The sequence below is a fragment of the Misgurnus anguillicaudatus genome, chromosome 23, assembly GCF_027580225.2.
Source record: "Misgurnus anguillicaudatus chromosome 23, ASM2758022v2, whole genome shotgun sequence".
Taxonomy (NCBI): domain Eukaryota; kingdom Metazoa; phylum Chordata; class Actinopteri; order Cypriniformes; family Cobitidae; genus Misgurnus; species Misgurnus anguillicaudatus.
In genome coordinates this window covers 13,623,544-13,650,950 of record NC_073359.2, presented here as the reverse complement: position 1 = coordinate 13,650,950, position 27,407 = coordinate 13,623,544, and the positions used below count along the sequence as shown (strand labels likewise).

Below are 27,407 nucleotides of genomic sequence, written 5' to 3'. Positions count from 1 at the left end.
AAATGGGCGAAATCTGAACAACGTAATTTTTCACATGCATGCAGAGAATGGTTTACCAAAACAAAGTTACTGGGTTGTTCTTTTTCACATTTTCTATGTTGATAGAAGCACTGAAGACCCAATTATAACACTTAAACATGTAAAAGTCAGATTTTCACGCTATGACCCCTTTAAAGCAACACTATGTGTTTTTTTTACCTTTAAATAATGTCTCTAAAATGATTTCAGTGATAGAACAACTTTAAACTGGACAAATTGTACTGCTGCTGCAACCTGAGCAGCCTCCTAGCTACTACAAGCACACTCTGTAAGTGGCGGTGGAGGGTAGAAAACACAGCCCCGCCCCTCCCCTGCAGAAGAGTGTCTGATACCAGGCACTGTTGCGCTTTTCAACCACATGGGGGAGCTGTAAGTCATTTTTACATTGAAACTACATAGTGATGCTTTAAATAAAAAGTCGAGAAACAAAAGACGAATCACAACCTTATGATCTTTCATTTGAAACAAAAGTTTTTTTAAATAAAAAGGTATCTGGGCTATGTTCGAAATTTTTGCTAAAGAATCATCAAATTAAAATGCTAATTATATAATTAAATCAGAAATCATTGATTTTCGATAAAAATTCATACAAATATTTGATAACTTAATATATATATATATATATATTCTGTATTATTTTAATAATATTTTGCTACATGCACAATTATAAAAGTGGTTTAGAAGTGCAAAGGCATAATAGATCGTTTTTTATCAACAACAACAACAACAACAACAACAACAACAAAACAACACCACACACATATCATATCACATGCATTACATTTGTTTATTTGGAGATCAACATGACAATGAAAGCAATTGATAACACTGTGGAATCATTACAAACACAAAATATAACTGATTCTCATGGTTTTGTTGCAGTTTTGAGAGGAAAATGTTCCTTTTACCCAAAGCTAACAAAAATAAAGCAAAATCTTACAGGAAACTATAAAAAAATAACTTGGAAAAACTGAAACAGTTTTTAAATCACTTTACTTGTGGCTTAAATACACTATTAATACTAATAGTATTTTTAGTCTTCTTCCCATAACTGAATGCTAAAGAGCCACTCTTATTTTTTCTGCTTTTTTTCCCTCTCAAATTCAGCGATTTTACTGAAAATATCTAACAAATTTGAAGGAAGACACTTATTTTGGGCTTCACTCTTCCTACCGCCAACGATATCTCGGTTATTTGTCACATCTTTATCTATCCTCTCTAGCCTGCCTCTATCCGATTCACTGTACCTCCTGTCTTGTGAGGAAAATTCCTTTGACTGCCTATCAGATCTGTGTGAATGCTCTGAGCGAGATGAAGATGAGGAATCCCTCCTGTTTCCAGCTTGTTTCGAGGTGCTCGAACATTCCCATCTTTCCTCCGATATCTTGCGGGCCACGTGCCGCTCTCTAACCTCACCGTTTAAACCGGGACAGCTGAGTCTATCTGAGCTTCCAGCAGTAGCGCTGCCCTCTAACCTACCTCCGCTGTCCTCATTCTGGCCTTTGGAAAAAGGCTGTTCGCCTTCCCTGATGAGATTAGTAATGGATTTCTGGTTGATAAATGAAGCTGAGGTGTTAGCAGGTGCAGGAAACCACTCATCCTCTGCGGTTTTATCACTACAAGACGACACTCTCCGCTTGTGTTTCTTACTGCTGCGAGATGAATGCCTGCGTTTGCGCTTTCGTTTCTTTGATTTCTTGTGTCGGGTGGAGGGAGACTCTTCCTCAGAGGTCGAAGATGAGCTTGAGGATGTAGAGGAGGAGCTTGATCTTTTTCTTTTCCTCTTCATTCTGTGTTGAAGCAAAAACATGCTAACATTTACAGAGAACCAAAGGTGACAACCAGACCATGAGTCATGTAAAATGATTAAAGAGTAAACTCTAACCTTGTCGAGAAGAATTTCAATTGGCCATGTACACAATGCATTGTTTCAGGAGGTGATAGGTAAGAGATAATGTACAGGCAGCCGGTTGTTATCGAAAAAATTACAGAAATAAGCCCCAACAGTGTGATCAGGATGGGAAGCGAAGTAATAATCCTGCTTATTACACAGCTATTTGCCTCACAAGTAACGTAAGGAACATTAAATATTGATTTAAAATATTTTAGTTGCAGAACACAGCACAGCATCTAAAACGCAGTTTTGGAAGTTCTAAAAAATGAATAGGTAAAGTCTGTCCTCTCAATGGTTCGGTAACATTACTTTACAGGACTGTCTTACTTGACTGTCAACTCAAACAGCAGGAATCCACACCCCAAGGCCTGCGCGTTATGGCGTAACACAGAATTTGTTAGATAAAGTGGCTTTACACTTTTCTTACTGATATTTGGCGCCAGTTTATCTGGTAAGTGGCAATTTTGCTCTCTTTAAGCTCACTGGGTGGAAAAGCTGCTTTATTTGTGAATGTTTAATGCAATATTCCCATTATGCACATATGTTGTAATATGCAACTTTGGATGGAACCATGGTTAATGAAAATGTAGTTGCAGTTTAAACACTCTGCACTTTGCATCACATACAAAAACAAGGAGTAAAAAGCAAAACTATCAGTATCGGTAGATGTCATTCTAAGTAATCGAATATCGTTATTGGCACATACATTTTGTAACGTGCATCCCTAACAAGAAGTATTATTTTCGCATTGGACTTCCAGAATGGGGAACTCTTTGAACGCATAAACAGATTAAATCATTGGCAGAGTGAATGATGTAAAATTAAACAATCCCTGGACAAATAGGCTGTGTATTTTCCGTAATCTGTGTGTGAAAAGGGCTACACCGCAAAACTGAATCGAGTGAATTGTTTTGTATTCTTCAAAGAAACCATCATGGCACTGCTGTATTACGGGGTTAAGCGAGAAAAATTTGTCTAAAAACATTCCTATGATCAGGAAAATGATTACATCATGGTACTAATATATCAGCATAAACAAGCAAACTAGATATTGTTTTGGCTTCTTTGGATGTTATAAAAACAAGAAATGAAGGGTCAAGTCCCAAACTAAAGGAAAAACTTAAGTCTAGTTTAGTATGGTTTTACATCCATTACACGATTTTAAAGGATTTAATCTGGTTAATTTAACCTAAATTATATTATTGCAATTATATTGCAGTGTGTACATGTCCAATTTGTGTCTCACAAGAAATTAAAACATGGAAATGAATATAGTGGTGCTGACATTACCTTTTCTCCTCTTTTAGGATCTTACGCAATTTTTCTGCACTCGTCTCCACGGTCTTAGCGTTTTCCTGCTCTTTGGCAGCTTCCAGTTCTTTCAATTTCAGTGATTTCTTTAAAGCAGTTCATTGGCAGGGTAATTTTGAAATATTTTTTCCAAGATGAATTAAGCAGCACAAGATGCAATCGTGCGTCATTTAAATTGCATCATGTGAAACAAGATACAATTTTGTTTTCAAAAAACAGAAAATGTATTCAGCATATCAGGGTGTTAAGCAATGATAAAAGTCGAGAAAACATTTCATTACATTTAACAATGATCATAAGATGTAGTTACCAGTTGTGCCAGGAACAAAATACAAACCAATGGTGGTGGGGTTATTTTGTCCACATGGGGCATTTTTGTCAACCCAGTGCAATGAGGGTTAAAGGTTCCATCAGTCAGGTTTCACAGATCCAAGATCAGATACATAAGTGACAAAAACACCTTATCAGTACTTCAATAATCTAGAGTAGCACACACATTAGTTTTGATTCCTCTTAACACATACCGCATTTGTTTATCTGACATGGCAGTCAATTTAAATCTGAATACATCTGCAATAGCAGAAAACATTGAGTTTGATAGGCAGGTTCACCCAGCTCACCTGGATCCTAATCTGAAGTTTCTCCAAAGCCTCTGTTGCCTCTTGAAATGTGTTATCTAATGCTATGGCTCTCTTGTAAAGACCCTCAGCCGTGACCAACTTTTCTTCCTCCTCAACTCTACAAAAAAATAACAAAGATTATTAGAATACTTTTAGAGCACAAAAGTGTGTCAAATGTTGCCTGCCAACTGAGGCAACACATACGCATATATGACATGACATACTGTCCGCCTCGCTCCACTAGTGTCTGGCAGAGGTACTTCTTAGCATTTCTGTGCGTCGGGCAGTTTTCCAAAGCTAAGTCAAAGTCATCAATCGCTTTCACCAAACTTCCTTTGGTTGCATATCTAAAATGAAATATAAAACGGCTCAAGTTAATGTGTAGCGTAACAGATAAACACTCGTTTATATCTGTAAAATACTTACAGTGCTCCACGTGCAACAAGAGCCTCAACATTATTAGTGTCAATCTCTAAGGCTTTGTTGTACTCATTCATTGCGTCCACATACCGACCAGATTTGAAATGCTCGACACCAGATTTTACACTACAGTGAAAAAGAAATAAAAATTCACTACCAGTCATTTAATCTTATGACACATGCAGGCAATTTCAACACAAAATAATAAAATACTACTTTTATATCCCAAAATTCTCAGTACTGTAATGTTACTTTCAAGTTTAATTTTAAATTTAACATATTATTTAATATTTATTGTCATTATAACAACACAAATAATTAAATTACCATAAATAAATGGCTGTACAATAAATACTACTATGGTTTATTAATATTTTATTTTGTAATAAAATGTAACCTAGAAAAGTTTTTATCAGGTTCGGACTTCATTTGATTCAGCAGGAACTAAATGTGGAGAGGCTGTTTTTACTTTATACATGTACAGAAATTGTAATCCGTCTTCGTTGACTTATTATGTTTTATTAAAATATCTGTGCATTTACATTAACCAGGATAACATTATTAAATTAGACTGTAGAAAAGCTGTATAATATACAAAAGTAGCTTTTTAATGCTTAAATAGCAATTTTTAAATGGTTAATGCTCAGACATGATGACATCAGTTGAGAACAGGGCATCTTCTTCACAATCCATTGCAAACTTACATTCATAGTCCAAAGATTATGAAGACAAACATTTGTCTTGTTGGAAATACATGCAATGATGCATTAATAAGAAAGGTTAATTCAAAAATTAAATAGGATTTGAAATTAATATGGATTTCATATGGGTGATTATATAATTGCATGAACACTCGGTGTCTAAAGTCATATTTTTTTTAGCTTTCCCAAATGGTTCTGTTATTTATTTAGCTTATATAGTACTGTACTGCATTCAGCCACCAGGGGGAGATCAAAGAGCCAGCAGCTTCACTTTTCAAAATGTATGAGGCACACCTGCTTCTAACACATCAACTACACGTCCTCAAAGTTGATGTGTTAGAAGCAGGAAAAATTTGCAAGCGTAAGGATCTGAGCAACTTTGACGATGGCAAAATGTGATTGCTAGACGACTGGGTCAGAGCATCTCCAAAACTCCAGCTCTTGTGGGGTGTTCCCAGGCTGCAGTGGTCAGTACCTATCAAAAGTGGTCCAAGGACGAAAAAAAGGTAAACAGGTGACAGGGTCATAGGCGGCCAAGGCTCATTCATGCACGTGGGGAGCGAAGGCTGGCCCGTGTGGTCCGATCTAACAAACTGGCTACTGTAGCTGAAATTGCTGAAAAAGTGAATGCTGATTCTGATATAAAGTTCTAGTGGAGTCTATGCCTCGACAGGTCAGGGTTGTTTTGGTTAATTATATGGCTGATCAGTGTATATACATATACACATTCTCACAAACGCCCGCAATCACACGCACACATAAAACAATGACTCAGGACACCCAATGTGCCTGTAAGTACGGTATATAATCACCAATATATATTGACTAAGGAAATATGAGGGAAAAGCTGGTCAATTCTAACCATTTTAGGGCCCAGGATACAGACTGCTTCTTCCTTATAACAGTTGCAAAATCATCTTCCTTAAAGCGTTTGCTTTGTAAACAAATAAACAATGCAATTAAGCAAACACCATGAAGGCTTTAAATCACATAAAACCATATAAGATGTACTAATGGCTATATACCTTTGTAAGCCCCTCATTAATGAAAGAGTTTGTGTATCATCTATTCCAAGCTTTCCCAAAAGATAGTCCACATTTAAAGGGTTGGAAAAACCGAGCGATCGTCCCAAAAGCTTCTCATAAGTCTCATTGCTATCCGTGGGCACCATTTCACCCCGAGTGTAAGAGTAAAAGACCCGATTAGCACATGGAAGTCTAAGTAACTTGAGCCGTCTAAGTTGATTTATTTTCTTCTCCTGATACTTTGTGATGCGTTTACGTACGTGTAATGAAGAGGCAGATCTTCTTTGCTTATGACACCCAGTTTCACTTTTTCCAAGTGTGGAGCCAGTGAGGATGAGAACAGTGAGATAGTCAACTTCTCATGATAGCGGTCAATATCCTTTACACCAGCTGCGCCGCAACACATCGTTGTAAATATATGTGTGTGTTCATTTTAAAATATGGAAAAAATGAAAATTAACAAACCTCTAATCAAATCCCCAATTTGGTAGTAAGACAGAGGATCATCATGGTTTCCAGTTGATGGCACATCTCGTAATGGACAGAGGGCCTTTTAAACAAACAACATTGATGTACTTGAACATACAAAATATGTAAGTGTGTTTTTTAAGATTTTTTGGTTAAAATGTCTCCTATATGAGTTTAGATCTAATTATGGTCTGATTATAATCCTGCTGGCAAATATTTTTACTGTTAGTATTGGTACATCTTATGACAGATAATAATATAATGTATTCATAATACCACGTTTTAATAGTGGTCTAATGTCTTAACTGTTTGTTCTTCAGTACGTTTTCTGTAAAGCTCCTCACTGTAAAAAATGTTCTGTAATTATGCAGCTGGTTGCCAGTAACTTACTGTAGAAAATAAATAAAATGTTTCATGTTTATTTAACTTTGAACAAACTGTTGCCAGTAAATAACATAAACGTAAAATCTACAGTAAGTTGCTGGCAGCTTGTTGCCAGTAAAATCTAGTAATACTGTAATTTCTACAGATTTTTTTTACAGTGTATGCAAAATTGTAAAAAACACAACAGAAATAAATTTGAATTGAATTTACAACTCAGATGACCAGCTTAAAATCTGTGTGCCTTGAATATACACCAGTGGATCAATTACTATTGAGTTAAATAAGAATATTAACAGATGAAAAATGGGCCGAACCTTCCCATAATAGACTTGCACTTTTTTAATGCATGGTACGTCTCAATACAATTTTAGTACCACCCCCAAGCGAGGTTCTGTGAGAGCCATACTGACACTTAAATAGTAAGCATTGCATATCACTGATTGGTCAGAAAAAATGATCACTTCCAGCTCGTGAACCATCGTGGAAACCAAGTGATGTTGTCATCTACTTAAAAAACATCAACATGTGTCAAAAACATCCATGTGTTGTGTGTTTGTTTGTGTCATGTTTACTGTGATGTAGGGATGCTCAGATCGATCGGCCGATAGTGCTTGCTATGTTTCTCAATGAATTATGGTGAAATGCCGCTACATCCAAAAGCCAGGGGGCGCTCTCGTGCAGAAACTTAAAATGCGCTGTAGATGAAAATTCATCAAGTAAATGTCTTAAGGATATATTTATATTGCTGTTCTTCAAACCTTTTTAGGTATTTTCATGATAATAAAGAATGTGTTTAATAATTATGTTTGACGAGTGTTGCTTTTTCAAATTCATGTTATAAACGATTCAAACTAACAGCAATTTCAGATCGATAAGGACTTACTGATCAAAAGCCGAAGTACATGAAACAGCTGTGAATAAGATCGGCTGTCCAAATCAGAATAGTGATCGACCACATATTTTAAGTGGAGATCGGCATTGATCGGAGCACCCCTACAGTGATGTCACAGCAGTAAAAGTATAACGATTAGTCTATAATCCCCACCCACTTTTGTCATGGTCATAAAGTGCAATGGAAAAGCAAACCAAGACAAAGTAAAGCGAACCAAGTCAAGCTAACCCTAGTCATACCACAAAGTGGAAAAGCGTCATTAGACTGAAGGCCCTATTTTTGCTTTTCTGTTTTGTGCAACAGTACCTTTATCTCAAGATCTTCAATATCCCTTTCCAGTTCACCAGCAGTACAAAGGAGAGTTATGAATAAACCGAAGTCTCGCACTGAATTGATTCTTCCGATAACAATGTCTCCACGCTCCACATCCCTGTAGAAGATCTCCCTCCTCTCCTCATATGAAACCTCCATGAACTGCTCCAATGGAGGCATAATAGCGTACGCCTCTGGAATACCAACATAATTATAATGAATTTTAATGGAATAGGAAACTGAATAAACATGTTGCTCAAAAATGTCTCTATCTTCATTAATAAAATACACATGGATTTATTTTCATTAAAAAACTTCTCTTTTTCTATATAATTCCAAGTCTTCTTAAGCCATACATAAATCTGGGAAACATACAAATATTGAATTGGTTATTTACTGAAAATGTTCCTTTCCACTGTATATCTCAAATCAAAAATGACACCAGTTAAAACATCAGCTGCATCTCAAATGTTTCTTTACAATACTTGTGTCTAATAGCAGAATGTTTAAAAGCTTGGATTAAGGGACTCTTTCCCATACACCAGTATTGCACAGCTTTGGGAGTCATATGGGGCAGCAAGAATATTATTTCAAAGTTCAGCACTTTTTATTTTTATGTATTTTTTGCCTTTATTTGATATATAGTATGTTATGAGAGGACAGGAAAGTATAATGCGGTGGAGAGGGGTACGAGATCGGCAAAGTACCTCGAGCCGGGATTCAAACTCAGGTTGCCGTGCACTATGCTGTATGTCGGAGCACTGCCCACTACACCATTGGCTCTTACAAAAAGTCATTTATTTAATAGAAATATGATTTTGTGTTTGATTATGAATTCGTGGCAGTTTACCTCCTGATTCCTCCTGCCATTCCTCAGCTGGTTTAGAGGATTTCCATGATGATGCAAACAGAAGATCTGCTTTCCTCGCTATAAACTGTTCAAGAACAGGACTCTCATCTTCTTTATCCGTGCTGCAATGTCAGAAAAAAAATTAACAATCTTACAAACAAATGCACAGACTTAATAACGGCCAATAATTGTTTTACAATGTACAAATGTGGGTTTGAAAGATTACAATGATTTATGGTATGTGGGCACTCGTGGTCTCATTATTATAGAATCAGGCTTGTAACCCGAGAGTTGCCGGTTCGAGTCTCACGGCTGGCAGGTTGGGACTGAGCTGGTGCCCTTGACCAAGGTAACAATTATCTTTCCCCATTGCTCCCCTTGTGTGTGTTCCCGACTAGCAGTGTGTGTGTTCTCAGTGGATGGTTTAAATGCAGAGGTCCTATTCCATATGGGTTATGATACTGTACATTGGTTCATACCTTACTTTCACATTACTTTATAATGAAAAATAATAATTCCTTAAATTCTTACTTTCTTAATACACATCAAAATAAGCTAAGTCATGACGCATTAACAATAACATGGTGTTGGTAAAGAAACTGTTTACCTAGAAAGGGAAGTTATGTCATTATTTACTGAAATCGCTATGCTTTTCAACAAAAAACTAATTAATTTTTTTTTAATGAAAGTGTGAAATTATGATGATTATGAGCGATTTGGACATACAGGAAAACCCCAAATGGAACAAAAACAGGATTAAAGGGATCATTTAGTAGCAAACACATCTCTTACCTTTGGTTTAGAGCTTTGGCGAGATCTGCAGTCACATGTTTAAAGTCTGGATTTTCACTCTGCTCACATTTTAAAAGTGACAGCAGATTTTGGCCATGATACGAAACGCACTGTCTAAGTAAATCTCTATCCATGTTCAGTGTTTGTCACACAACATATTTACAACACTGCTAATAAATGCGTTTATCATCTCAGGATTAATATATATTTGAGATAAGAGATGGGCTTAAAATAAAATCGATTTAATAAATCATTGGATTATTTGATAAACTTCCAGCTATTAGTTAAAAACCTGACCTCTGGGTTCTAAAAGTAACGTAGTAAAGTCTCTTGTAGCACAAACAACTGCAGAGCTGTAAATATTTGCTGACGCCAATATAAAACACGAAACCGGAAGAAGTAGCTAGGAAATAAGTTTTAACTTCTAACTTTTTTAACTATTTACAGACATATATAAAGAATGAATGTTTTATATTTTTAATCCACTTTGCGCTACGAAACACATTTCACGTGAGCTGGAACACCAGTGAACAGACGAAGAAACGTTTTCCCTTTATTACTTCAAAATTAAAGTCCCCCCTTTTAGGATAAAAACACAAAAGTCCGAAGTCAGTTTTTTCAAAATAAAAGGAAAGTATATCTACCTTGGCCCTTATATTTTAGGAAGTTTTAGCTGTTTTTTCTCAATTAAATTCAAAATACCCAATAAAATATGTATACAATCTAATAACGCTGTAAAAAAGTAATATCACCCAGCATAATTTTAAATCATATCTTAAAAAAATACTATATGCCGTGCTAACATCAAATATACATTTAGTTACAGTAATAACATTTTACACAATTATTTAAAAATAGAGCCTGTATATACAAATATAGTTATGTTTGTTTTGTGTGAAATTGTGCTTACTGACGAAATGTAGATGATTTGTAAAGGTTTGCAGCCCTTTTAGAGCTAGAAATCAATACAATTTGTATCTACAGTACTACAGGAAGGAAAAGATAATTTAAGTATGGGTAAACATACTGAGTTTTGTTTATCCATAAAAAAATCAAATACAATGTTATTGATCTACAAACTTAAATTTCTACAGAGCTCCCAGTAAATAAATTAGTAATATGCGCCTAAACGGGACGACAACGCGGTTTGCTTAACACATACATGAATACGCAGCTGCACAAAAACGCTTTTAAATATGAAAGATTCAAAGGATTGAATGTAAAAGATTATTATTGAGTCTCTTGGACATAAATGAGGACTAATTATGAGAAGTTAGAAGGAAATAAGAGCTGATTCACCTGAAGCCTGGTAATTAAATAATTTCTTTACTTTAAACAAATGCATCTGTTTTTAAATGTTTTTTTTAATGCTACCTCACAAATTTATTGTATATGATGAGTCTGTACCTGTGGATATGGTGAGATGAGAAACATTTTTAAGTAATGCTTAAAAAATCTTGTGACGCTGTCCAAGAGCCGTTTGAAAATTCTTGTAAAATCTCCTGTTTGTTACAAATAAAGTATTTTTAGAGTACAAACCTTTTCTTACATACTTGTAAATTATTTTTTGATGATATTGGATATAGCCATACATTTAAAGCAACTAAAAGCCTATAGTGATTCAATAGGATTTCAGTGATAAATTGGGATAATGTGTAACTTTTTAGTTTTTTAAGCTAGAAACGGCAAATAAGTTTTAATATGAATTCACCCCTATGATAGTTGTTATTAATGCCCCTTAAGTTTAAACAATGGGATTAAAGTGGGTGATCAGTTACTTGAATAGGCTTTATGCCCAGCTGCACTATGAACTTCAGCCAGCTCCTTGTTTCTTGTCTGCCATTATTGGACACACTGATTAATCCAGGTGTGTCTGATTATTTTTGTTGTGACTACTGAGGTCAGGCACACCTGGATTAATCAGTTTGTCCAATAATGGCAGACGGGAAACAAGAAGCTGACTGAAGTTCAGGAAGTAGCGCAGCTGGGCATAAAGTCTATTGTCTACTGTGTTGAGAAATAAAATAAAATAATTTTTAGTGTTAAAACATCTTTATTTAATGCTTTATTTTATTTTACCAGCAAACAAAAACAAACAAACAATCAGACAAACAGTCTTTAAAGGTCTACATGTCCAATATTCTTATGTGACAACCAACCCTGCAAGCTATGTGACAACCATCCCCAACTGACTTCTTGACAAACATGATAAGCTAGCTGCCACACGGCTTTAACTTGATCGCTAAAAGATGATTCAAAATAAAGCTACTACTTTCAGCTTTTTAATGAGTGTTTTGTTTTTGAATGACTAATATTCTACAAGATCTCAACACAAAAACAACACCAACATGAAAATGTACTCTGACCCATAAAAATAAAAAAATGTCTCCTAACCTCACCTCAATGTTTTATGTCTGCTCAGCAAAATTTCAAGTGCAAATGAGTAAGTTATTAAAGGCTAACAAATTGATATCAAAATTGTACCACAGTGCCATGTAGTATGTCTGGAATAAGCAGTGTGACAACCAACCCGTGAGACAACCAGCCCCGGTCTCCCCTACTTGTGTGCATTTTGGGGCAAAACAAAGGGCACTGATGTATTTTACGATATGTCTGTGCAAGTTGTTTTCAGTTTGGATGGCTCTTACATTTATTTTAGTCTAGGACTAGTCTAATCCCTGTCCGGGAAACCGCACCATAGACTGTAATTGGTTGGACCTCAGGCTAGTTGTTTCTTCAAGACTTTACATTCTTACCAGCAGATGGCACCAAATGTTTTTTGCTGGTGTGCTGTTCGACAGCAGTCTATCTTTTGATAGTCATATCTACAATGTCTGCCGCACACAGCATTCTTCCATCTTAGAAATATCTAAAAAATACGCCATATGCTGTCTGCATCAGATGCAGAGAAGCTTATCCACACTTTTTTGACCTCAAGAATTAACTATTGTAACTCATTAACTCGGGGAGTGTCAAACAAATCATGTAAACACACTTTTCAAAATGCTGGTTCAAAACGCAGCTGCTAAAGTGCTAACTCAATCTAAGAAGTACACAGCAAAATATGGAACCAGAATAATTCTATAAGGGTTCATTTCAACACCTTGAAATTGTCTTGTCCACTCCCAATAGAGTTATTTCAAAAGTGTTGGCACATTGACTCTTAAAGTGTTAGCATTGACTCTATGTAGAGTTAAAAATCTTTATAGTAATAAGTGTAAAATATTTTTTATTTCTTAAAAATGAACTCCCTCAGTGTAATTTGTTAACTTCAATGTAGTGTTATTGTATGAGCCATATTCATTTTGTATTATTTTTATGCAATTTTGTCCTGTGCCACTGGGGTGAGCTTTGTGGCTCAACTGATCTCGGTTCAGCCCGGGCAGAACATTTAACCTGAAGGAAATCCAAACACAGGGTTGCTGATTTGGGAAGCGAACAGTTTTCGACTCTGTCTTGTGTCTAGTTTTTGAGGGAAACAATAGGGTTTGTTGTTTTTGTTTCATGTATTATGAGTTAAGATATTGCAGCTGAATGATATATGGAGGAAAATACATTTGCTAGATAATAGTAACAATACAGAATGTCTCAGTGTTGATTGGTGTAAGGCTGCACGGGCACACGTCTAAACTTAATCCACTTTATCTGCAACCAGTACTAGACTTCGTTAGGACTTCTGAGAATTTTTTTTATTTTCAATCAGTTTTTAAAATGTAACAATACAACAAGTATCATCTATCATTCTCATTATAAAACCAAAACTAAAAAGCACACTCCCAGTGTATAACAATAGTATGATATTTATAAACGCATGGAGTTCATGAGTTCATGTTGGACCCGTTGGGAGAGTATAAATAACTAACTAAGATCAGACTGACAATTTTGTTGAAAGCACCAGTATTTGGTGTCATGATGAAAATATTACTTGTTTCCTTATTCACATTTAGTGTCTTTTGTGTTGTTATTGTTTTGGCGTGAAGTAAAAGTTAATAAAACTATACTTCTATAATGTTACTATTGGTTTATCATTTCATCTTAACGCGATACGAGCACTCGGTTATTATTAGACTTCGTTCTTGTCAGTACTATATAAAACTGTTTTTTATAAGTGTCAGATGTTTTTGCATGCTGCTTATAAATATATCAGTGGCAATATCTCATAACATGTTTTAATAGTCACGTCGCGATTAAATAAATGATCAATGTCCACATTTAAAAGCTGCGGTGCTTACCTGCGGTTCCACTGTGTTTTCGCGTTCTGATAAGAGATATAGCTCCAGAAAAAAACGAGTGTTTACATTCCTCTTTCCAAGTGTTAATCGTCCACACGATGTGACAAGACATAACTCCCATTAACTTTAAAGTAACATCCAAGAGTGCTGATCTTTGACGGAATAATAACGGAATAAATGGTTAAGCAGCACTTGGTGTTCTCATTTGCAGAATTATGTGTGTGCGGCGCTACCAGACCCGATTGCGACCACTTTAGTCAATGCTTATACAGCATATTTCAAAAACAAAATTAAAGTAAAAATGAGCATGCGGCATAGAGCACCTGGAAACAGACATACGCTGCATCCCAAACCGCCTACTTCCATTCTTTAAGAGTACGAGAAGTACTGTTTTTCGCCTACTATATAGTATGGAAGTATGCGGTTTGGGACGCAGCCATAACTATTTTACCCGCAGCTTTTTCCTGTGTGGATGCTGGTCGCGCGCATTGGTCAAAAATAGAAAATAAAAATAGCACGGTCTAATTTTGAAATGCATTGTTGTAACGCGCGTTACTAAGACTGTAACGAGTAAAATATTACCAAAATTTTATTAGTAATGCGTTATATTACTGCGTTACAGCAAAAACTAATATATTACAATAATATATTATATTTTGAATGCGTTACTCCCAACACTGGTGAGATATACGCAATGGCTGGCGTATACTTTCTGCGATATCGGGTCCCTAATGAAAGAATAACTAAGATTATGGGAATTTATAAATAATTAATTATTTAAATTACCATTAACATAATGTATTACGTTTTATTATATTAATTTTGAGTCAAATTGGGAAACTCACAAATAAAAGTAAAATACTTGTAAAATGAATGTTTTAAAGGAAGAGATTCAGAACATGAGATCCCTTCACCCACGCCATTGGATTCTGTCGTTGGGCCAATGGGTGGTTCCTTACAAGGCGCAGGTGCCACAAGATGCCCCGTCTCTGAGAGAGGTCGCGAGGAGAACTAGTTCCGGGAACCAGGTTCAGTTGGGCCAGTAGGGTGCAACTACCAACACCTGCTCCCCGTACTCCCTGACTTTGCACAATGTTTGTGTGAGAAGGCTCACTGGGGGAAACGCATATTTACTTCCGGGTAAACCTGGGGAAACCCCAAATCAAGCGTAACCTGTAGCAGGTGCACCAGGCAACGTGGCGATCGCTGATTGGGAGATTCAGATGCCGGGGTGAGAATAAAAGCGGCTTGCAGAGACAGGAAGTTGTTGTTGTTTTGGGCCAATGAATGTACAGGGGGACGAAATACTGGAATACTGCAGCAGGGGTTTACAGGCAGTGGTATTGAGCGTCTTTGCTATGCGAGTGAGACGATTGAGACGAGCTTTGGAACAGGTTTGAAGCAAATTAATGAAATTGATGTGAGGTATACTTACCGGTGGTGTGTGTTTACACTGAAGGTTGCTGTGGAATATTGATGTTGAGATGGAGTGAAAGCGTCTCTCTTGGAGAGCTGAAACAAAGAAAGAGGAGGATTAAGGACGTCTGAATAGTGAGTAAAGTGGAATACGTGTCTTGTCACTTACCTGTGCAAACGAACGTAAAACGTTGTCTTGGAGTGTGTGTCTACGCCGAAGGTTGCTGGGAAGTATTGATGTTGAGACGGAAGGAAAGCGTCTCTCTTGGACACTCGGAGGAGACCTGAAACGAAGAAGGAAGAGGATTAAGAACTTCGGAATAGTGAGTAAAGTGGAGTACATGTATTGTCACTTGCCTGTGTAAACAAACGTGTAACGTTGTCTTGGAGTGTGTGCAGCTGTCTAGCGGCCCCATCGTGGAGAAACGGGTGGGTGAGCCGAAGCAAAGTGAGGCAGCCGGGCGTTGTGGACGGTCACCCGCCACCAGTGGATCATTGTCTGCGCAAGCAACTGAATTCCCCTCCGGGGCCAACCGCCATTCGGATGTGTAGTGTGGACCCTATTAAAGTCATGGAAGTGTGTGTAGTGCTGTGGGGTGAGTTTATCTTTGACGTGTGTACACCCAAAGCTTTGCAGTGTTGTGCCGTGTCCCTTGTTGTCTGCACTCGCCCCTTCAGGCTGAGAGGAGCCCGGTAGGAGAAGACGTGAACTGCCGCAGGCGACGGCCATCTAATACCTATATGCCCGTCCATAACGCTGACCCCCGGCTGTAACCTGACGAAAGAACAGTGAGAACGCCAGTAAAGGTACTGTGGGAAAGCTGTATTGTCGGAAAGAGGAATCAGTGAAACTGACGGTGGTGTGTAGTGCTGTATTGTGAGGTGAGCCTAGTGACCTCTGCTATTATCCAGATTTCTGCTTTACTCCCAGAACGGAAGGAGGCGTCCATGCCATTCCGCCGCACGGACCTGTGGTGCGTAGCCGCCTGGATCCACCAACCTAGACCTCGCCGGCTACTGGTGGCCCCCACACTGCAGTTGAAAGTGGTAAACCCCCTCCTCGTCCTGAAAGTAAAGGAACAGAGAGAGAAGCTTAGAACACTTACCTGAGAGAACGAGCCTAGTGCTATTTGCCCCGCTTAAGATTGTGTGACTTACCTGTCTCATCCTCTTGCAACGAGCTGGTTGTGTTAAAGGACCACTACAGCCGAGAAATACTGCTGATGCTGTGAGTTACATATTCATTTTCTCTATGTTCTGCCTGCATTTAGCGTAACGCTATTATGATTGAGTGACTTACCTGTCTCATCCCCTTGCAACGAGCTGGTTGTGTTAAAGGACCATTACAGCTGAGAAATACTGCTGAAGTTGTGAGTTACATATTCCTTCTCTCTATGTCCTGCCTGCATTCAGCATAACGCTATTAAGATTGAGTGACCTACCTGTCTCATCCCCTTGCAACGAGCTGGTTGTGTTAAAGGACCATTACAGCTGATAAGTACTGCTGAAGTTGTGAGTTACATATTCCTTCTCTCCATATTCTGCCTGCATTCAGCGTAACACTTTTAAGATTGAGTGACTTACCTGTCTCATCCCCTTGCAATGAGCTGGTTGTGTTAAAGGACCATTACAGCTGATAAGTACTGCTGAAGTTGTGAGTTACATATTCCTTCTCTCCATATTCTGCCTGCATTCAGCGTAACGCTATTAAGATTGAGTGACTTACCTGTCTCATCCCCTTGCAACGAGCTGGTTGTGTTAAAGGACCACCACAGCTGAGAAGTACTGCTGAAGTTGTGAGTTACACATTCCTTCTCTCCATGTTCTGCCTGCATTCAGCGTAACGCTACTAAGATTGAGTGACTTACCTGTCTCATACCCTTGCAACGAGCTGGTTGTGTTAAAGGACCACTACAGCTGAGAAGTACTGCTGAAGTTGTGAGTTACATATTCCTTCTCTTCATGTGCTGCCTGCATTCAGCGTAACGCTATTAAGATTGAGTTCTATCAATCATCGAATGAATAATGAGGTAAAAAATTGTCTTTTGTAAACATATGTGAAACTTGAGTGTGAACTGCCTCAGATAGCACAGATAGCCACAAATGATACACCATCTTTTATTTTAGGTCCTACTCTAAAAAATTAGTCCATTCACAGCATTTTCTTTGGATGTGTGCATGAATAATCCCTTGCTATTTATTATATGTGCAAAACAAAAATTTAATATTTATATGAAAAATGGATTTTCACACCCTTCAGTAAAATAAGAATAACTTTTGAATGCAACATGCTAAAGAGTTCATTCTTTTTGGGGTGTTTACTGTCTGCTGCTGCTAACAACCAAAACTGTCTGCAGTCTGCTAGAGCACACAGAACCAGAGTTATACACTATCATAGACTGTGTTTACAACATAAAAAAGACAATTTGGTGTTTCATCATATGAAAAACCCCCTAAATAACAATATTTGTCACAAACAGCAGCTTTTTATGTAACTTCAAAGGGTTGTCTGCAAAATTATATAAAGATATTGCATTTATTCCACTGTATGTGGTTATGGGAGCACTTCAAATATCTTTAGGCAGAAATTAAATACAAAAAGAGTATTATTCCTCCCATCAGTTGGAGTAAAATAACTTTTGCATTTATAACGATAGAGAAAAAATTCCTTTTTCCTCTGCAAGCTGACAATTGCTGGAATCAAACAAAACTGTCTGGAGGTTTCGTTACCATTCAGGGCCAGAGTTATACACTTTTAAATACATACTTTAGAAAAAAAACATCAAAAAGCGCCTATTTATTTTTGTGTTTATTAGAGGACTGACAACACATACAACCATGTTTAGCACTCTCAACAGTGTTTTATGAAATTTCAAAGGCTTTCCTGTAAAATGATACCAAACTTTTGTATGTACACCTTTAAATTTAAATCTAAACTTAAGACATTCTTCTTTAACAAAGCATTCACATAAAATATGTCCAGTAAATGTACTTTTCCAGCAGTAGTTATTTTGTCTAGAACAAAGCACTTACACACCTCATATGGGTAATACACTATTGCCGCAATAGTTAGCCTGTCTGGAACCGAGCTGACTTAAACAACTATAATGTAGGACACTTGCATTACATGCGAACGACCCTACGCTAATAGAACTCGGTTTTTGTCTCCCTGTCTCATCCTCAACCCCGAGGACAATAAGACAAACAGACTCAGTTCCTGTTGCTGTGAAGGTCATCGCACCACTGATCTACTGGCTGTCCTTCACCATGATGCCTAGCCGATGCGCGACCAACGACCACCGGCTGAACCAGTTTAATCCGCTTACCTGCTTCCTATCAATACCGTATATATATATATATATATATATATATATATATATATATATATATATATATATATATATATATATATATATATATATATAAATCTCTCCCAAGGGTTTTTATCCTTCTAGGATTTTTCCTTCCGGGTTTTTTTTCCTAGGGGGTTTTTAGTCCCAGGGAGAGTCAGCCAACTTTGGCTTAGCTTAGCACTTTACTGTATATGTAACATTATTAATACGCTTGCTTGTACGGTTTAACCTTAGCCGCTATGTTCTACTGCTTATTAGGGGTCAAGCCCAGAATGGGCGAGACAGTGGTGTAGTCTACGTGATACGCAGGTATACGCCGTATACCCACTAGAAATTGTCAAGGATTTCCGTATACCCACTAAAAATAGCTTGAGGATGCGTAACAGCATGGTTTTCTGACATTTCAAACTTTTAGTCATAATTCAGATGTAAAGCACTGACCAGTAGCATGCTACACTTGCTATTTTAGCGGGTTGAACTGCATATATATTAGGCTATATATTTGGTGTGTTTGAATTCCTGCCGAACTCCGCGATCCGATTCGCGTATGAAATCAAATTATCATAGCGGCGCGAAAGTGACTGGGGAGCAGACTGGTGTGGCACCTGAAGAACCCACAGGCGAGTGACAGCAAAGTACCGCGAGAGCGATTGCATTTATCACATGGAGAAATCTGCTTTGAATCGCTCTCGCGGTACTTTGACATCACCAAAGGGTCTGCTTAGCGCCAACTGAAGTCGAACCTGCAGTGTAGCTGCTCACGCGACACTGTAAACAAACAATCCATGTGAAGTGAACGAGCTGCTGCAATATAAAATCCGAAGAGTTAACGCTCGAACGCACATGTGAGTAAACAACTTTTAAAACATCGGTCCAGTTTAATACTTTATCTGGAGGTAAGGCTCCAAATGCAATAAAATAAGCCTGTAATTATATCCTGATGGTTTTAGCTTTCAGCAAGTTTGCTTGTGCTTCATAGTGTTAAAATTTCCTTCTCTGTGTTAATTTATATATCTACGTTCAAGATGTATATGATCTTAAACTTTGAGGAAATTCATGTCTGCGTTGATGTTCAGTTCAGACTTGCAAATTAAAGATAATTTTCTTCACTTTGGTTTGGGTGTGTAATAGGCTATTAGGCTACATGATGGTCTTGTAATAATAATAAAGTAAAAGCCTATTTTCATTTTTAGACACTGCTTGTGTATTATATGCATAAAATAAGCTTTTATTTCAATGACTATGCAAATTAGAGTTAATTCATGGTCATCTTAAATGTGTATTAATTAAAAACATTTACACCATAAAATTACACATGGTAATGTTATCAATAGTTGTCAGATAATAGCTATTGAAAGAGTGGATATTTTTTTCTCCTTCAATGCATGTGTTAGCCACGGATTGAAGATTGTAAACAGTTTATTCAATTTTAATTAACAGTTGAGTAACTTTTGGCCCTGAGTTAGATGTTGATTAACACTAAACCAGTCTAAAAATCCATCCAGTTTCCCCAGCTGTAAACCCATTGACTGTTAAAAGTCTTTTTTTCTTATAACAAACTGACATGCTGATAACACATTCAGTTTATGAGTACACTTTCAGAATGCTCTGTTACCTGAAGATCGATACTGTATGCATCTGTGGGTGTGGTGGTGCTTATGGGGTGTCGCGCTGGGACGAGTGAGCATAAGGGTGAGAGGAAAAAAATCACAGTATACTCACTAAAAAAATCTAGACTACACCACTGGGGCGAGACCCCTATTGGGATTGTTAGTTTGTTAGTGTAGCATCTATAGACACTCATGGCAAAAAGTTATGGAATTCGTGTTGATTCACCAATCCGTTACCGTATAACGCGTCAATGAATTTTACGTAGAGCGCGAAAAAACGGATTTGAGGCTGTATCTTCACCAAAGTTAAGCGTATTCATACGAAACTTTGTAGTTTTGATGGCAGTCACGACCTGAGGGTCCATGCCCAGTTTCGTCACAGCGCCACTATTGTTAGATTCCTTGAGGCATGCCGAGTCAAACGATACCAAAAGGTTTTAGGTCGGCCATTTTGGGGGTAGGGCATTTTGAATTTTAACTTTTTTTGTAGGAAAGTTATGAAATTTGGCACACTCAAAGAGGACATTCCAAATAGTCCCCACACCAAATTTGGAATGTCTATGTCAAACCCGATAGCGCCACCAACAGTCCAAATTTTCACTTACTTGGTTATAACTGCTGACCCGTACGTCATAGAAACGCAATTCTTGTTTCTTCTGATTCCTTGGCTCATGCCAATTTGATTGCACCATATGACATCATTTCCGTCATGCTAATTATTTCAATATTTTGAATTGTTTGTAAAACCTACTTTTTCGAACTCGTCCTAGAGCTTTTGTCCAATTTGCGTAAAGAATGGGTGTGTAGCATCTAGAGACACTCATGGCAAAAAGTTATGGAATTCGTGTCGATTCGCCAATCCGTTTCCGTACACCACGTCAACGAATTTTACGCAGATTGGGAACAAACGGATTTGAGGCAGTATCTTCGCCAAAGTTAAACATATTCACATGAGATTTGGTAGTTTTGATGGCAGTCATGACCTGAGGGTGCGTGCACAGTTTCGGTACAGCGCCACCTAGTTTGAGCATGTTGATGAGCATGCCGTAATGGATTTGCGGCTATATATTCGCAAAAGTTCTGCACATTGACAGTGGTTCAGTGGTTCAGGGGTTAGTGGTGGTTGTCTACAAATCGGAAGGTTGGTGGTTCAAACCCCAGCTCCACCCTTAGTTATATGTCATAACAGTCATTGAAAAGTGATTTTTTTGCTTATAACTACTGCAAAATTGAGTCTAAATTCATGAAAGTGCTATTGTTAGATTCCTTGAGGCATGCCGAGTCAAATGATATCAAAACGTTTTCTGTCTGCCATTTTCAATAACAAAGCATACCAACTTTTTCAAAACTCCTCCTACAGCGTTCGTTTGATTGGCTTGGATTTGGTACACACAATCTAGACTCTAGACAAAAAGTTATTGTCAGTTGTTGTATAGCACATCAACAAATATAATGGCGAGCACGAAAATGGATTTGAGGCTATATCTTCGCAAAGGTTTTGCACATTGATGTGTGTATTGGCAGTGGTTCAGTGGTTAGTGTAGGTTGTCCACAAATCGGAAGGTTGGTGGTTCAAACCCCAGCTCCACCTGACCAAGTGATGAGGTGTCCATGAGTGAGACGTCTAACCCCAAATGCTCCCGATGAGCTTGATGGCTCTTGTGTGGCTGACACTGTATGAATAGGTGAATGTTTCACAACTTGTAAATGTCATGAACTGAGGGTGTATGGAATGTTTTGTTACAGCACCACCTAGTTCATCAGTGACATTTTTTGAAAGCCCTTGTAAACTTTTCAGTGCCCCTACTGGTTAAGAGTTTTGAGGCTTTATCTCCAGATCACTTTATCGTATGTACACCAAATTTGGATTTGTCATCACAATCATGACCTGAGTCACCATATTGTTTCGGTGCAGTGCCCCCAGTGGTAAAGTCATTTGAGGCTATATTTCAACATTGCTTAATCATATGTATATCAAATTTTGTGGGTGTCATCACAATCATGACCCAAGGCATCATCTATTGTTTCGGTGCAGTGCCACCTAGTGGTCAAGTCATTTGAGGCCATATCTCCACATTGCTTAATCATATGTACACAAAATTTGGTGGGTGTCATCACAATCATGACCTGAAGCACCATCTATTGTTTCGGTGCAGTGCCTCCTAGTGGTCAAGTCATTTGAGGCTATATATCAACATTGCTTAATTGTATGTATATCAAATTTGGTGGGTGTCATCACAATCATGACCTGAGGCAACATCTGTTGTTTCGCGGCAGTGCCCCCTCGTGGTCAAGTCATTTGAGGCTATATCTCAACATTGCTTAATCGTATGTATATCAAATTTGGTGGATGTCATCACAATCATGACCTGAGGAACCATCTATTGTTTCGATGCAGTGCCCCCTAGTGGTCAAGTCATTTGAGGCTATATCTCCACATTGCTTAATCGTATGTACACCAAATTTGGTGGATGTCATCACAATCGTGACCTGAGGAACCATCTATTGTTTCGGTGCAGTGCCCCCTAGTGGTCAAGTCATTTGAGGCTATATCTCAACATTGCTTAATCATATGTATATTAAATTTGGTGGGTGTCATCACAAACATGACCTGAGGCAAAACCCATTGTTTCTACACAGCACTCAAGATTTGAAAAATGGCTATATTTGCCTTAATCTACTGAAAACTTCTTAAATCTTAAATCATGACGGTCATCAACCAATACTTCATTCTGTGCCCTTTTCGGCTTGACCCCGGTATTGCTGCTTGCAGCTATATTATTATCTATTGATTTTCTGTGTTTTCCTTTACATCTTCTCATGTAAAGCTGCTTTGCAACAATTAACACTTGTGAAAAGCGCTATATAAATAAAATTGAATTGAATTGAACCTCTGCATTTGGGTATGGGAAGCTTTTGAAATTGGGTAGGCCAAATCCAGGCGAAAATCCCCAAAATAGCCTCAGAGTGTAAGAAGATAATCAGGGGCCGTATTCACAAAGAATTTTAAGGCTAAAAGTATCTCCTAACTGGCGAATTTAGGAGCAACTCCTAAAAATAATGGGCGTGTCACTCCTAACTTTAGGACTTTTTTTCACTAAGAGTAATTCACGAAGCATTTTAGACCTAAAAGTAGCACCTAAGTCTGGGACAGCTTAAAAGAAGTCGAGAGGACTCCTAACTCACTAAGACCTATTCACAAAGGATCGTAATGGATGCGCGACGCAGTGTGTTGGAGACACTCAATGATAAGTAGTTGCTACAAAGATACCGACTTAAAGGGACACTTCACCCATTTGCATTAAGCTTTGTATAGTTAGCACCCCAGTCATGTTTTTAAATGGTCATGCATAATTTCCTCAGTTGCCGCTGAGACAGGAGAAATACAGATTTCAGTGTTGCACTTCCTTCTTTCAATGATGTAAAAATCATCATTTTGCATCATTGAAAGAAGGAAGTTCAATAACTTTGTTGAGGGGGTGAGACTACAAACACCCCTTTTCTCAGTCAGATAGGCACCAAATTCTAAATGTATGTCACATTTCGACTACAAATATGACACACTTTCAATAAAGATTAATCTTTCTACGGGTGAAATGCTCCTTTAACCGTGAGGGAATAATGATTGTTGTGGATCTTGTGAGGGATGCAATAACAGCGCCAACTAATCGCAACAATCCAATCAGTGCTGAATTGAAATGTTTGATAACACTTCGCTACCTAGCAACGGGGAAAATGCAGTTGTGTAATGCCGACGATCTAGCAATATCCCAGCCATCGGTAAGCAGAGCCATCGACCAAACCATCAATGCACTCTGTAGACCCTGTATAATTCGTCAGTTCATACGTTTTCCTATAGACATTCGCCAACTACAAAGGATCAAAGCCAGCTTTATGGATATTGCCGGTGTGCCTGGAGTTGTCGGTGCTATAGATGGGACACATATTAAAATAATTGCACCCCGTCAGGATGAGGACGTGTTTGTAAACCGAAAAAAAACCCACTCCATCAATACCCAGATTGTGTTTGATGCAAAACTCATGACTCGAGGATATTGATGGAGAGTGGTCTGAGGCAACTGTTTGAGAGACGTCATGTGCCAGCTGGATGTCACTTGGTGGGGGATAGTGGCTATCCCTGTAAGTCGTGGCTCCTTACACCTTACCTCCATCCACAAGTGGGACCACAGTTAAATTAAAATAGGTAAGTACACATGTTGGCTATATTATTTAGTTGCCAAAATTCAATAGCATGACCACAATGTCAAAGCTTATTCCAAATTATAGTTGTGGCTGTTGGTGTTGTTGGTAAAATTAATAATGTTTACTGTTCCTTGGTGTATGTTTTAGAGCACACAAGAAGACACGCAGTGTGGTGGAAAGGGGGATTGGACAGCTACTGTAAAGCGACGTTTCCACGTTTTACATAGTGAAATCCGCCTTAGTCCAGAGAAGACCTGTAAAGTGATCACTGTGTGTGCGCTTCTTCACAACCTGTGCCGGCAAAGGAACATACCACAGGCAGGAGATGAGTGTGATGAGTTTGATGATGATGATGATGATGATGATGACAATGAACACCAATTTGTTGATGAAGTGGAATAATGTGGACTGGCATTCAGGGATCACTTTGTCCATACACACTTTGGGTAAATAGTCAAATATGCACAAATGAATACAGACAAATTTTTGCTCAATTTCAGTGTGTTTATTCCCTTTGCATTTTTGGAATCTTTATAGTGTAATATTCAGACTTTAATTGTATTAGCCTCTCTTTTGCATCAAGGACCCTTTTCTGCCTTTTTAACACACGCATTTTCATTTTCATCTTCTTTTCTTCCAGGGGTGATGGGCTTGCACCAGCAGCAGGCGTGAGGGGAGAGGCAGGTGATGGGATTGAGGAAGAGGAAGCTAGAAGAGCAAGAGGTGCTGTAAGAGATGCTGTAAGAGGAAGAGGTGCTGGAAGAGGAAGAGGTGCTAGAAGAGGAAGAGGTGCTGGAAGAGGAAGAGGTGCTGGAAGAGGAAGAGGTGCTGGAAGAGGAAGAGGTGTTGTAAGAGGTGCTGGAAGAGGAAGAGGTGCTGGAAGAGGAAGAGGTGGAGTAAGAGTCAGGGGTGGAAGATGCGCAGGAAGAGGAAGATGACTTGCATGTGAAGGACCTGGGTTTTCATTTAGCCTGTAACATAAATTGTAGGCTGTTAAAAAAATCGTATAATTTGTGAACACAGTTTTTTGTGTGGGTGTTTGGTTTCCACATAATGATATTGTATGTCCTTCATCATTAAATATCACCAAAAATGTACAAGTATTGCAATCATTGCATAAACATAGCCTACACCTCTATTTCCATTAGCAGCTGCATTGCCGGATCAGTTGTACCCTCAATGCTCGTTATGCTGGTGTCTGACCCAATGACACTATACACCACCGATGCAATGTGGCTCAGTGGCTTAGGTGCTGGTCCTCCTCCTTAACACATACATGGATAGTTTCACCAACTCAAAAGCATTGCCTAAATAACACTTAAAAGCACACTTTAATGTAAGCATATTGTTTATGACATTTGTTTCATAATTCATTAAATTCATGATAAGCAGGAAGTTTTTAGAATTACATGAAACAATAATGATATTATATATTTAATATAATAGACCTACCTGTTGCCATGCTTGCCCGTTTAAAGGCTGCAATCTCAACCCTCGACTGCGATTGTAGCGAATACCAGCGCCTCTCGCAGTCGTCCGGAGTCCGCGACACAAGCGGGAATGCTGCATTGATCTGCAAACAAATCCTCTCCCATGTCTCACGCTTAGTTTTGCTTGATATCCCAGTGCCGAATTTCCCTTTAATTATGTGTCTTTTTTCCAGCACCAACTGGGCCAGCAGCAGTAACTGATCCTGCGTCCAATTGGGCTTTCTTTTACGTTTTGGCGAGCTCATGAGCGTCATTCAATGACTACATTAGTCAACATTGCCTTGCTTTAAGTAGTCTATTTAGGCTAAAAGGATGTCAATTAACCAAGCAAGTGTTAATGCAATGTCGCTTTTCATTATTAGGCAATTTGCGGTTTTCTACCTTGAATTCATTTAATTTCATTCACGACCTTTCTCTCTCTCGCTGCCTTTTTAGAATTACACTTCACTGGGGCCTGCACAAACATGACATTATATATGCATTTTGATAACTTTACTATTATTCTTTTATGTAGAACATAGACATATATCGATGTTGCATATCCATGATTTGGTGCGTCTGTGTTATGTTCCGCATGACAGCCCTGTCATTTAACAACCAATCACCGTGCTCATTGCGAGGAAGCTCGTGCATGAGAATTGATGTCATCCGTAGCAACGAAGACTCACTCTTAATTTAGAAATTGTCATTTTTCCTTACTAAAAGTAGGTCTGAAAGGCGTTGTGAATAACTTTTAAGAGAAAACTCCAAGCTAAAATCTTTTAGTGCGATATAAGAGTACTTTTAGTGTTAAGATAAAATTATTTGTGAATACGGCCCCAGAGCTCGTCACCATCAAAAAAAACAAAAAAAACCCTTGAAACATTGGTATGCACTTGGGTGTATATGTAGGGATGTTATACACACCGCAGCTTGTTAACAACCACAGCTTGTTAACAACCGCAGCTTGTTAACAACCGCAGCTTGTTAAAAACCGCAGCTTGTTAACTGAACATTAACCGTTAACTGATATGATTTTAATATTAAATTGTCATTGAGTAAAAATACAGTTGATGGTTGTCTGTGACTCAGTAAAACCATTTTATTTAATTTGAACGTGCAAAATATCCAAAGAGTTCTGATTGTCTCTTTTTCACCTAGCCTACAACAGTGGCCATTTCTAAAGCACAACACATTTCATTTAAAAAAGTGTAGCTTTTGCGTCTTCTTTCTCTGTGGAAAAAGAAAGATGTTTAGGGTCAGGGCGGTCAGAGATGGATTGTGTTATCTTGCACACACACGTGTCTTCGTGCAGCTTCCAAGCTATTCTCAAGCACGGACACATATGCAGTACAAATGATTTCTCATACAAATGGTTACCAGACCGTCAGGGCAGCTATAATTTGCATAATTTAC

At 38.2% G+C, this 27,407-nt stretch overlaps 1 protein-coding gene across 1 annotated transcript; it reads right to left on the bottom strand.

Moving 5' to 3' along the window:
• Nucleotides 1-802: 802 nt before the first annotated feature.
• On the bottom strand, nucleotides 803-10,262 carry ttc14 (tetratricopeptide repeat domain 14). Its single transcript, XM_073862272.1, has 12 exons — nucleotides 9,709-10,262; nucleotides 8,917-9,038; nucleotides 8,061-8,260; nucleotides 6,476-6,560; nucleotides 6,277-6,400; nucleotides 6,011-6,172; nucleotides 5,848-5,919; nucleotides 4,291-4,410; nucleotides 4,089-4,211; nucleotides 3,865-3,982; nucleotides 3,224-3,330; nucleotides 803-1,829 (listed from the first exon to the last, which is right to left on the bottom strand). The coding sequence occupies exons 1-12, from the start codon at nucleotides 9,840-9,842 to the stop codon at nucleotides 1,112-1,114; spliced, it is 2,085 nt and encodes a 694-aa protein (XP_073718373.1). The 5' UTR covers nucleotides 9,843-10,262; the 3' UTR covers nucleotides 803-1,111.
• Between the last annotated feature and the right edge of the window lie 17,145 nt (nucleotides 10,263-27,407).